Source organism: Mytilus californianus, unplaced genomic scaffold (assembly GCF_021869535.1).
Source record: "Mytilus californianus isolate M0D057914Y unplaced genomic scaffold, xbMytCali1.0.p SCAF_5, whole genome shotgun sequence".
Taxonomy (NCBI): Eukaryota; Metazoa; Mollusca; class Bivalvia; order Mytilida; family Mytilidae; genus Mytilus; species Mytilus californianus.
In genome coordinates, this window is record NW_026262701.1 from 75524600 (window position 1) to 75538526 (window position 13927).

The 13927-nt window shown below is 31.6% G+C and overlaps 1 protein-coding gene across 1 annotated transcript in view; it reads left to right on the forward strand.

The window, feature by feature from the left end:
* LOC127701420 (uncharacterized) overlaps window positions 1-13927 on the forward strand; it is an 80508-nt gene that overhangs the window by 64521 nt on the left and 2060 nt on the right. Inside the window, exons 9-12 of the mRNA XM_052205288.1 lie at window positions 8816-9087; window positions 10117-10144; window positions 11996-12322; window positions 13322-13621. Of these exons, the coding sequence (XP_052061248.1) occupies window positions 8816-9087; window positions 10117-10144; window positions 11996-12322; window positions 13322-13621 (927 nt within the window). The remainder of the gene's footprint in view (window positions 1-8815; window positions 9088-10116; window positions 10145-11995; window positions 12323-13321; window positions 13622-13927) is intronic.

The following is a 13927-nucleotide window of genomic DNA, read 5'->3' on the forward strand; positions in this document are numbered from 1 at the left end:
CCAGTAATACAAAGGAAAAAAATCACATTCAGTTTATTTAACAAAAAAGTCTTCTTTATGTGTAATACCACCAAATCATAGTACGTCACATTCTGCTGCATACGAAAATAGGTCGAAAAAAAATATCCTCATAAATTTGACAGTTGTAGGTAATTGATCCTACATTTCATTGCAGTAAAATATTTCTGGGTCATAAACATATATCTTGGGTATTTCAAAGCACTATTATTATTTTTATTTGGGGTTTCTGTAGACTATTTTGGAAACTTGAGGTTACATGGTTACTTAAGCTTGTACACAGGTTAAAAACGGGGGAAAATTTGATTGGTTAACTTCCAGTGATAGTTATTTTCTTATATGCAATGAAATGTTATGTGAATTTTTTTCTATAGTACTGGACAGGATAAAACTTTACTCATGTCAAGTATTTTTTATTTGAAACAAAGATAAATTCTGCACAATTTTTTGAAAAGTGCCAATTTAACAAAGACTAATAGGGGAAAATCAATGGTGGTATTACACCTGTATGTGTTACGACATGTCGCAACTAACAATTAAGTAAAAATATGTTGTCGATATCTGATATCGTGTTTGAAAAGAGGTGAAAATAAGCCAAAATCCAAATTTAGAAATGACCTTGACCTTTGACCTTGACCCTATTTTTTTTTTTTTTTTTGGACCAAGGACCTCAAATCAAAAGACCCTAGGTCTCTATCACTTATGGTTTACCAATAACAATTAAATTTTACTTATCTTAAATACAGAAGGGGCAATATGGAGTTTACGGACCGCTTTGGTCAAAATTATTCTTAAGATCCTGAGGATATAACGAGCAAATTGGTGACATAAATTTGTCATAATCTTTTAGGGTTGCGAAGGCGATTCGTCCACAAGAAAAATGGTGTTTCGGGAGATAACTCTTACAATAAAAAGTGTTCGGTTAAACAGGGTCAGTTTCAAAGTCGCAATAACTGTTCGATATCATATGCAAACAATCTAAGCGACATCTTGCGAAACGAAAAAGAACCGTCAGAAAAAAAGTGGCGGAAGAAGAAAAAAATAATAATTAAAAACCAATTGTTTAAAGAACAATTGAAGGTCTTTCCACATCTATTTTCTAAATAATTGATGAGAAGCTAATTCTGGTTTACTTAAAGCTACTATTAGCGTCCAATCAAAGGTTTCTTCATACTGATTCAGTAAACATATGGTTTCTATAGACTTTTGCCTAAAATAAGGGAGATGATTGTCAACTTCCGGTTTAGAAAATGTCACTTCCGGTCTCATATGATAGCTTTATTTACACTGATTCCAAAAATATATGGTTTATATATACTTTTGCCTGTAAAAAGGGAGATAATTGGCTACTTCCGGTTTAGAAAATGTCACTTTCGGTCTCATATGATAGCTTTATTTACACTGATTCCAAAAATATATGGTTTATATATACTTATTCCTGTAATAAGGTAGATAATATGCTACTTCCGGTTTATAAAATATGACTTCCGGTCTCAAATGATAGACTAATGTATGACCATTCAAAAAATATATGGTTTCTATGTACTTCTACATGAAATAAGTGCAAAAATGACTACTTCCGGTTCACTCAAGGTCACTTCCGGTTGACATTTTTCAAGGTCATATGTCACCCAACATTTTGCAAAAGATCTTATGGCTTTATCATGTACCAATATAAAGTAATTATCAATTTACCTTAAAATAAAACATTTCAGGGGCAATAACTCCAATAAGATGTCGCTGGATTGTCTCAGACCAAATGTATCATATCTTCATCACAATATAACAAACATTTTGCACTTGTTCTTTAATATACAACATTAAAAATATTGGAGAAAATGCAAAAACAAGCAAAAGACAAAATTCAGAACATGACCTTGACCTTTGACCTTGACCTCATTTTCGAAGTTAGGATCCAAGGACCTCAAATAAAAAGACTATAGGTGTATACGGCTTACAGTTTATGAGTAACAAAAACATAACGACAAATTTATTTGATAAAGGTAGATAACTCCTATAAAATTTCATCGAATCGCTTCGATCCAAATTAGCCAAAAATTCCTGAGGATGTAACGAACAATTTAGAAAAAGAATTTTGTCGATATCTTTTTTTGTTACGAAGGAGATGCACACACTTGATAAACAGTGAATAGGGAGATAACTCTTACAAAGATAATTGTTCGGCTTAGCAGGGTGAAATTTAAAAGCGCATAACCTATACGATACAATATGAGAAATATCTAAGTGACATATTGCAAAACAAATATTTATCGCAAGAACAAAATTTGGCTGAAGAAAAAAAAAATAATAATAATTAAAAACCAATTGTTCAAATAACAATTGAAGGTCTTTCCACATCAATTTTCTAAATAATTGATGAAAAGCTAATTCTGGTTTACTCAAAGCTACTATTGGCGTCCAATCATAGGTTTCTTCATACTGATTCAATAAACATATGAACTATATATACTTTTGCCTGTAAAAAGGGAGATAATTGGCTACTTCCGGTTTAGAAAATGTCACTTTCGGTCTCATATGATAGCTTTATTTACACTGATTCCAAAAATATATGGTTTATATATACTTATTCCTGTAATAAGGTAGATAATATGCTACTTCCGGTTTATAAAATATGACTTCCGGTCTCAAATGATAGACTAATGTATAACCATTCAAAAAATATATGGTTTCTATGTACTTCTACATGAAATAAGTGCAAAAATGACTACTTCCGGTTCACTCAAGGTCACTTCCGGTTGACATTTTTCAAGGTCATATGTCACCCAACATTTTGCAAAAGATCTTATGGCTTTATCATGTACCAATATAAAGTAATTATCAATTTACCTTAAAATAAAACATTTCAGGGGCAATAACTCCAATAAGATGTCGCTGGATTGTCTCAGACCAAATGTATCATATCTTCATCACAATATAACACACATTTTGCACTTGTTCTTTAATATACAACATTAAAAATATTGGAGAAAATGCAAAAACAAGCAAAAGACAAAATTCAGAACATGACCTTGACCTTTGACCTTGACCTCATTTTCGAAGTTAGGATCCAAGGACCTCAAATAAAAAGACTATAGGTGTATACGGCTTACAGTTTATGAGTAACAAAAACATAACGACAAATTTATTTGATAAAGGTAGATAACTCCTATAAAATTTCATCGAACCGCTTCGATCCAAATTAGCCAAAAATTCCTGAGGATGTAACGAACAATTTAGAAAAAGAATTTTGTCGATATCTTTTTTTGTTACGAAGGAAATGCACACACTTGATAAACAGTGAATAGGGAGATAACTCTTACAAAGATAATTGTTCGGCTTAGCAGGGTGAAATTTAAAAGCGCATAACCTATACGATACAATATGAGAAATATCTAAGTGACATATTGCAAAACAAATATTTATCGCAAGAACAAAATTTGGCTGAAGAAAAAAAAAATAATAATAATTAAAAACCAATTGTTCAAATAACAATTGAAGGTCTTTCCACATCAATTTTCTAAATAATTGATGAAAAGCTAATTCTGGTTTACTCAAAGCTACTATTGGCGTCCAATCATAGGTTTCTTCATACTGATTCAATAAACATATGAACTATATATACTTTTGCCTGTAAAAAGGGAGATAATTGGCTACTTCCGGTTTAGAAAATGTCACTTTCGGTCTCATGTGATAGCTTTATTTACACTGATTCCAAAAAAATATGGTTTATATATACTTTTGCCTGTAAAAAATGAGATAATATGCTACTTCCTGTTTATAAAATATTACTTCCGGTCTCAAATGATAGATTAATGTATGACATTCAAAAAATATATGGTTTCTATGTACTTCTACATGAAATACATGAAAATGACTACTTCCGGTTCACTCAAGGTCACTTCCGGTTGATGTTTTTGAAGGTCATATGTCACCCAACATTTTGCAAAAGATCTTATGGCTTTATCATGTACCAATATAAAGAAATAATCAATTTACCTTAAAATAAAACATTTCTGGGGCAATAACACCAATAAGATGTTCTTTAATATATAACATTAAAAATATCGGAGAAAATGCAAAAACAAGCAAAAGACAAAATTCAGAACATGACCTAGACCTTTGACCTTGACCTCATTTTCGAAGTTAGGATCCAAGGACCTTAAATAAAAAGACTATAGGTTTATACGGCTTACAGTTTATGAGTAACAAAAACATAACGACAAATTTATTTGATAAAGGTAGATAACTCCTATAAAATTTCATCGAATCGCTTCGATCCAAATTAGCCAAAAATTCTTGAGGATGTAACGAACAATTTAGAAAAAGAATTTTATCGATATCTTTTTTTGTTACGAAGGAGATGCACACACTTGATAAACAGTGAGTAGGGAGATAACTCTTACAAAGATAATTGTTCGGCTTAGCAGGGTGAAATTTAAAAGCGCATAAACTATACGATACAATATGAGAAATATCTAAGCATCATATTGCGAAACAAAAATTTCAAAAGTTGGCGGAAAAAAAAAATAATAATAATAATTATAATAATCAGAACAAATACAATAGGTCTTTCCACAGAAAAGTGGAAAGACCTAATTAAAAACCAATTGTTCAAAGAACAATTGAAGGTCTTTCCACATCAATTTTCTAAATAGTTGATGAGAAGATAATTCTTGTTTACTCAAAGCTACTATTGGCGTCCAATCATAGGTTTCTTCATACTGATTCAATAAACATGGTTTCTATAGACTTTTGCCTGAAATAAGGGAAATAATTGTCAACATCCGGTTTAGAAAATGTCACTTCCGGTCTCATATGATAGCTTTATTTACACTTATTCCAAAAATATATGGTTTATATATACTTTTGCCTGTAAAAAGGGAGATAATTGGCTACTTCCGGTTTAGAAAATGTCACTTCCGGTCTCATATAATAGATTTATTTACACTGATTCCAAAAATATATGGTTTAAATATACTTTTGCCTGTAAAAAGGGAGATAATTGGCTACTTCCGGTTTATAAATTGTCACTTTCGGTCTCATGTGATAGCTTTATTTACACTGATTCCAAAAATATATGGTTTATATATACTTTTGCCTGTAAAAAGGGAGATAATATACTACTTCCGGTTGATAAAATATCACTTCCGGTCTCAAATGATAAATTAATGTATGACCATTCAAAAAATATATGGTTTCTATGTACTTCTACATGAAATAAGTGCAAAAATGACTACTTCCGGTTCACTCAAGGTCACTTCCGGTTGACATTTTTCAAGGTCATATGTCATTCAACATTTTGAAAAAGATCTTATGGCTTTATCATGTACGAATATGAAGTAATAATCAATATACCTTAAAATAAAACATTTCAGGGGCAATAACTCCAATAAGATGTCGCTGGATTGTCTCAGACCAAATGTATCATATCTTCATCACAATATAACAAACATTTTGCACTTGTTCTTTAATATATAACATTAAAAATATCGGAGAAAATGCAAAAACAAGCAAAAGACAAAATTCAGAACATGACTTTGACCTTTGACCTTGACCTCATTTTCGAAGTTAGGATCCAAGGACCTTAAATAAAAAGACTATAGGTTTATACGGCTTACAGTTTATGAGTAACAAAAACATATCGACAAATTTATTTGATAAAGGTAGAAAACTCCTATAAAATTTCATCGAATCGCTTCCATCCAAATCAGCCAAAAATTCCTGAGGATGTAACAAACAATTTAGAAAAAGAATTTTGTCGATATCTTTTTTTGTTACGAAGGAGATACACACACTTGATAAAAAGTGAATAGGGAGATAACTCTTACAAAGATAATTGTTCGGCTTAGCAGGGTGAAATTTAAAAGCGCATAAACTATACGATACAATATGAGAAATATCTAAGCGACATATTGCAAAACAAAAATTTCAAAAGTTGGCGGAAAAAAAAAAAAAAAAAAAAAATAATAATAATAATTAAAAACCAATTGTTCAAAGAACAATTGAAGGTCTTTCCACATCAATTTTCCAAACAATTAATGAGAAGATAATTCTGGTTTACTCAAAGCTACTAATGGCGTCCAATCATAGGTTTCTTCATACTGATTCAATAAACATGGTTTCTATAGACTTTTGCCTGAAATAAGGGAGATAATTATTAACATCCGGTATAGAAAATGTCACTTCCGGTCTCATATTATAGCTTTTTTACATTGATTCCAAAAATATATGGTTTATATATACTTTTGCCTGTAAAAAGGGAGATCATTGGCTACTTCCGGTTTGGAAAATGTCATTTCCGGTCTCATATGATAGATTTATTTACACTGATTCCAAAAATATATGGTTTATATATACTTTTGCCTGTAAAAAGGAAGATAATTGGCTACTTCCGGTTTAGAAAATGTCACTTTCGGTCTCATATGATAGCTTTATTTACACTGATTCCATTTATATGGTTTATATATACTTTTGCCTGTAAAAAATGAGATAATATGCTACTTCCGGTTTATAAAATATCACTCCCGGTCTCAAATGATAGATTAATGTATGACACTCAAGAAATATATGGGTTCTATGTACTTCTACATGAAATAAGTGCAAAAATGTCTACTTCCGGTTCAATCAAGGTCACTTCCGGTTGACATTTTTCAAGGTCATATATCACCCAACATTTTGCAAAAGATCTTATGGCTTTATCATGTACCAATATGAAGTAATAATCCATTTACCTTAGAATAAAACATTTCAGGGGCAATAACTCCAATAAGATGTCGCTGGATTGTCTCAGACCAAATGTATCATATCTTCATCACAATATAACAAACATTTTGCACTTGTTCTTTCATATATAACATTAACAATATCGGAGAAAATGCAAAAACAAGCAAAAGACAAAATTCAGAACATGACCTTGACCTTTGACCTTGACCTCATTTTCGAAGTTAGGATCCAAGGACCTTAAATAAAAAGACTATAGGTTTATACGGCTTACAGTTTATGAGTAGCAAAAACATAACGACAAATTTATTTGATGAAGGTAGATAACTCCTATAAAATTTCATCGAATCGCTTCGATCCAAATTAGCCGAAAATTCCTGAGGATGTAACGAACAATTTAGAAAAAGAATTTTGTCAATATCTTTTTTTGTTACGAAGGAGATGCACACACTTGATAAACAGTGAATAGGGAGATAACTCTTACAAAGATAATTGTTTGGCTTAGCAGGGTGAAATTTAAAAGCGCATAAACTATACGATACAATATGAGAAATATCTAAGCGACATATTGCGAAACAAAAATTTCAAAAGTTGGCGGGAAAAAAAAAATAATAATAATAATAATCAGAACAAATACAATAGGTCTTTCCACAGAAAAGTGGAAAGACCTAATAATCAGAACAAATACAATAGGTCTTTCCACAGAAAAGTGGAAAGACCTAATAATCAGAACAAATACAATAGGTCTTTCCACAGAAAAGTGGAAAGACCTAATAATCAGAAGAAAACCAATAGGTCTTTCCACAGAAAAGTGGAATGACCTAATAATCAGAACAAGTACAATAGGTCTTTCCAAAGAAAAGTGGAAAGCCTAATTAACAACTTCGGATGACAATTTACCAAAACAAGAGTATGAAACGATATCGACAACATTGTACAATATCGTGTCAACATTGTCTACCTCGCGATATCGTCAATGTCAACGATGTAGACAAGAGTATGAAACGATATCGACAACGTTATACAACATCGTGTCGACATTGTCTACTTCGCGATATCGTCAATGTCAACGATGTAGACAAGAGTATGAAACGATATTGACAACGTTGTACAATATCGTGTCAACATTGTCTACCTCGCGATATCGTCAATGTAAACGATGTAGACAGGAGTATGAAACGATATCGACAAGGTGGTACAATATCGTGTCGACATTGACTACTTCGCGATATCGTCAATGTCAACGATGTAGACAAGAGTATGAAACGATATCGACCATGTTGTACAATATTGTGTCGACATTGTCTACTTTGCGATGTCGACAAAATCGGTACTACTTTGTACACTGGACATGAATGTGAGTAGAAGCTAGATTGAAATATCTCAATGTCGGCTTTACTTGTGCTGTCACCTTCGTTTCTATGGCATTGAATAATTGCATGAATCAATACAGTGCAGGGGATATTGAAAAGTAAAATAACAACAACAAAAAAAGAACTCCAAGGTAAATTAAAAACGGAAAGTCCCTTATCAAATGGCAAAATAAAAAACTCAAACACATTAAACGAATGGAAAACAATTTTCATATTCCTTGTGTAGAAGATTATGGATTAAACCTTGTTTTATGGCTAGCTAAACCTCTTACTTGTATGACAGTTGCATAGAATTCCATTATATTGACAACAATGTGTGAGCAAAAAAAAAACCCCAGACATAATCAAAGTTCAACCTCAGCAATTCGTTGGATGAGTTCAAAAATCAGTCTATCGGAATATTTTGTTGGGATTGATGCTCCTTAGAGGAGAAATTTGCTACTATGCAGGAAATAATGTTAATACCTGGAAACTAGCAATAACAATGTATCATGTTGATCCTGTCAATAGCCTTGCTCTGGCTGCAGGAACATAATGAAAGATTGTAATTGTTTGGAATGGTAGTTGCACTAACTCAGTGGTAGTGTGTGTATAGAATTTGGTTGTGCAATTTTATGAAATATGTCAGTTGCATAAAATTGAAGATAGTGAATTCAATGATCAATTTGAAAATCTGATAGTCATAGTTGTTCTTTATGTTTTAGGTCTAAGTGTAGATGCATTGAATCAGATCCCAAGTGATACAGAGTTGCTGCGTTTTTCATCTAAATGTGAGCCAGAAAAGATGCATGAATTGGCAACACATCTACGAATGCTTCCTAAATGGAAAAAAATTGTGTATAATCATCCACAGGAAATAGAAATTGCAACATTTCTATTTTTGATTGAATGGAAAAGGAAAAATCCAAAAGGAAAGTTTAAAGTGCTGGCTGATGTTCTAGGAAAAATGAATTTAACAGCGCATACGCTATGTTATGTAAGTACAAATACATATTTAAAGCATTTCAATATTCGTTCACTTTAAATGATAACGTCAAAATGCAAGATATTATGAACTATTTTGTACATTCTGAAATTAACCACACATTGAGTGATTGATTAAATTGGACAGGGACTTGTTTAATTTAAAAAATTGAAAAGTCATTTGAAATATTTGTGATTTACCAAAAACAAACTATTTGCAATTGTCAGGTTGTAGTATACCATCAAACTGAAATATCAAACAAAATGTGTTGATGCTACATGGATAATTGGTCAATTGCTATTGCATTGGATTTATCTGTATAATTGTTTCTCAATTAATCCAAGGATTACGGCATTTCAACTGGTAAACAGTAATCATACATGAAATCATGTTTGAAATCAATTATTGATATAATGTGTATTATCAATTTATTTTTGTTGGTACCGATTTCTATGGATAGTTTTCAAACATTCCGCATACATGTCATTAGGAAATTAGAATTCTGTAAAAAAAAGCTTGTTTGTGGCTCACCTTTATCACAGAACTCCTCAACAATTATGATCCCACAGATACACGTAATAATGAGTCCGCATTGATAAACAAAAAATTGAATGTTAGTCCACTCTGTATCTTTCATGTTTTTGTTGGTTAACATGATGACACAAAAAATGTCAAAAACACAAAATTATTTTTCAACTTTACACCTGATGTACATGTATATGCGAAGATGTTTAAAAAATATTAAAGATATTTGCAAATAAACAGTATATACAATTTAGATGTGGTACATGTATGATTGCCAATTAGACAACTATCCACTAAAGACCAAATCAAAAGCTTTTGAACTTTTACATGTCAGCCTACGGCCTTTACCAATGAGTTAAACCCAGAAGCTAATATAGGAGAGAGAAAATGGAATTAGATACAACGCAAAAGGGAAAACCACCAGTCAGGTGTATACCTAAACAAACCAAAAACAACGCGATGTTAACATGCCTGTGAGCGCTCAACTATGTTATGGTCTAACATTTTCTTTCACAGGTGAGAAGAGTCACAAAAGCAGAGACAGGTAAGCTTCAAAACCTTGTTTCGCGTCTTAAATGTAAAAAAACGTTATCTATCCAATGCACAAAATTGTAAACCTAAATTGCAGTGTTTACGCTTTGGACAATCCTCTTTGAAAACTAGTCAATGACATGTAATTTCACAAAGAAATTTCAGGTAAAAGATCTATCAAAACAAATTTTCAATAAAATCACAGAAACGGCAAAAAAACTAAATATAATTCAAATTAGTTAATCCTAAAAAAGAAAAACTAAAGACAGAAATCCACTAAACAGCGGCACCAACTTTAGGAGATGCAGAAAGCAGTATTGACTTATTTATTGTAAACGGACCGTTTTTTAAATTTCTTTTTTTTTCTTAAACGTGTTTGATATAACTACCAAAACAAATTGCATTATAATTAGTAGACACCCCACAATTTATTATTTATGCTATCTTGTTCCAACTTGACCTTGTAGGTACATCTTTTTTTCGCCTTTCATAACTAGGAGATTGTAACAAAACTTGCCAGAGATATGAAACATATAAAAAGGTTATTTCATAGAGATAAGGCAAAGAAAAACATAAGAAACATGTCGTGATATGCGATTAATGATTATAATCTGACAGTTTTAAAACTTTTGTTCTGCAAAATCTTTCAAACTTTGGAGAACAACAGAAATTTATCATCTGCCGATTGGCGTGCTCACATACGCAGCCATAATTCTATGAAAGTGCCTATATAGAAACGAATTACATTTTCTTTTTTTCTTAAACTACAATGTGCATGTATGATCCTCCAAACAAAACTTGTGAAAAATTATGTATGAGGTACTTTTATGCGACCATTGTTCACTCTGTTCAAATCAACCAAATTACCGATGGCAAAGACAATTATTTCTAACTGTTTCAAATATGAGAAATCCCGGAAACAGTCAAGCTATATGCTGCAAACTAAGTTGTTTAAATAGGTTTTAAAAGTATATTTGGCATATATATAACCAGGTAAGCAAAATAGGCTCTTTGTAGCCTCTAGAGTCTGTATTTTTCTTTACATATTATTATAGAAATGCGTTGCTTTCTCGTCAATATATACTCCATACATTCATGTGTATTATCTAATAACATTTAGCTATTAACTCACAGTATCAATAATACTGACATTTGTGTGAAATAATCATAAGACTTCTTTGAAAATTATTTTTGAAGGCCTCATATTATACTTTGCCTATGAACATTACATTAGATTTTTGTACCATATAACGCAAAAAACAATGTTGGACGATGTTATGCCAAAAAATTACCTCTTACCCAAACAAAGGGGGAACTTCCCCTACGCCAACCTTGAACAAGCCACTACTTTTGTTGTCGTGTGATTAGTAATATCCAAAGTTTGCATCTAGATTAGATTTTATAAGACTCACAACCATCTAGTGCAAACATCTACTTATGTGTTTAAATCTTATCAACAAAATACCACGAAGTTTCACTACCTTCATCTCAAATGGACTTCTCACGAAAAATAATTACATTACATGATTGCTAAATAAAAGAGAAAGTCACTGTGAAACTTATAACAGGCAAGATGAGTTGTTCTTAAGCAAGTATCTTGTTTAACAGAATGATAATAATTAAATAAAACAGAATGAGTAATATATATAGTGTTTGACAAGGACAAGGTTAATTTTGAAAACTTAGACTACATAAGTATATCAAGTATATTAAACACATTACATGTCATCATGTTTATATCAGCCAAACTTCAAATCGAAAGCAAAAACAACATGAAATAAAATGTAAAACTTAAAGTGCCACCAATTCTTATATGCAGTTAGATTTTATAATGAATTTTACTCAATGATTTTTTTTCTTTTAGATATTCCTGATGAAATCCTAGACTGTATTCCAACAGATGAAATTATAGATTCCTTAGCTCCACAAATTGGCCAAAAGTTCTTTCAACTAGGAACAGAACTAGGTTTATCTGTAGCAGAATTAGAAAATATAAAAAACAATCATTGCAGTGACTTGGCAGCTCAGAACAAGAAAGTATTACTGGGATGGAGGGAAGACAAAAAACTGAAACCTACAATCGAGGCGCTTGCACAGGCTTTAGTCAACATTGAAAGAGGAGCAGATTGCTTGGAGGATATAATAGAAGATATAGATGTTAATACTTTCACAGCTATGGAAGATATTACAGGTAAAGGCCAAGTAAACAATTTGTTATGCCCGCTTATGATATTCTGTAATTTGTAGTCACATGGACTGGAAACTCAGTTATCCAGTTCATTATGATGTGAACATTTTGAAATGGTATGCCCCAGTCCAGGTTTTAGCCTGATGTCATGGTTCACCCAACTTGAAATTTTGATAGTGTAAAATCAGTTCATTTCCAGGTAAAAATTGTTGGTTAAAGTAGTTAACGATAATTCAACTTCAATTCAACTTGAAACTTTGTACATGTGTTCACTATGATGTGAGCTATTAAAATGTTTCCAAAACTAGGATTTGAACCCAATTTTATGTTTTACTTAACATAGAAATAAAGGGCAGGAGGGGAAAAGTGTCCTATGGACAATTTCTTGTGTACTGCTTAGAATTGTTTGTGTTAAGGGAACTTGAAACAAAATAAATTATTAGGCAATATATTGTATCTAATGTTCTTATAACAGACAACCAGCGTACAATTATCAATTTACCTCTCTGTAAATAAGGGGAGCCGCCATTCCTACATTCGGAATATATTGCAATTTGAATTCTTAAAAAAATAAACAAAAACTCACATTTTTTACCTACACATTTTTTTTGGTCAAATGTTGTTATATTCTGAAGCGTGCACAAAGCCTTAAAACGCACGGTGTTTTTTGTATGACGTCATAAACATTTCTATGATGTGACAATGTTAAATTGCCAAAAAAGACAACATCATTTCACAGAATTTTCATTTTATGAAGATTTTAAATCGAAATAATGACTAAAATGAACTGTTTTGTTTATTTTACATTAGAGTAGAGAAACCACTTTTTACTTAAAAATTGTCCTACGTAAAACCCAGTTTTACTGTCGAAAATACCCGTTATATATATATATATATGAATTTGTGGTAACCTGTCTATTGAATAATTGCCTTTCAACATCTCATAGCAATATGCACAGACATGTCTCCATCTAATTAAATACCAGTTAATAAATGTTACAGATAGAATTAACGATCATCGTGATGAAATCATACAGGATATAGTTATAAGCGATATCTTAGATGAAATGATGACACACCTGGTGATATCAGCAGATGATAGACGCTATATTGAACACCATCCACGACAGGGTGATCAGAATAAAGCATTGCTCGAGATAGTGATTACAAGGAAGGAGCAGGCGTTTTTATTTTTTGTTGATGCATTACAAAACAGTGGTTACACAGATCTAGCAAACAAACTGAGTTACGATTCACATGATGTGAGTTCAAGTTCCACACCAGCACTTTCTGAAAATAAAGGTATGGTTGTATGTGCGGTTTTGTCCTATCATCAAATAAGAAACTTACATTGAGTCTAATTTATAATTAATTATTCAGATATTTATATATAGTTACATGTAATATAATACTATAACACAAGATACTGCAATTGAAATTCTCATGCTATATTGTGTGATTGAACGATTGACATCACTTTGCATCTATCATCTTTTTATTAAGTTATTATCAATTTCATTATCTAAAAGCAATTAATGTCTTCTGGGTTATATAGACACAAGGCAATTGTATTGGATTTCTTTATATGATCTGTAAATGACTTATTGT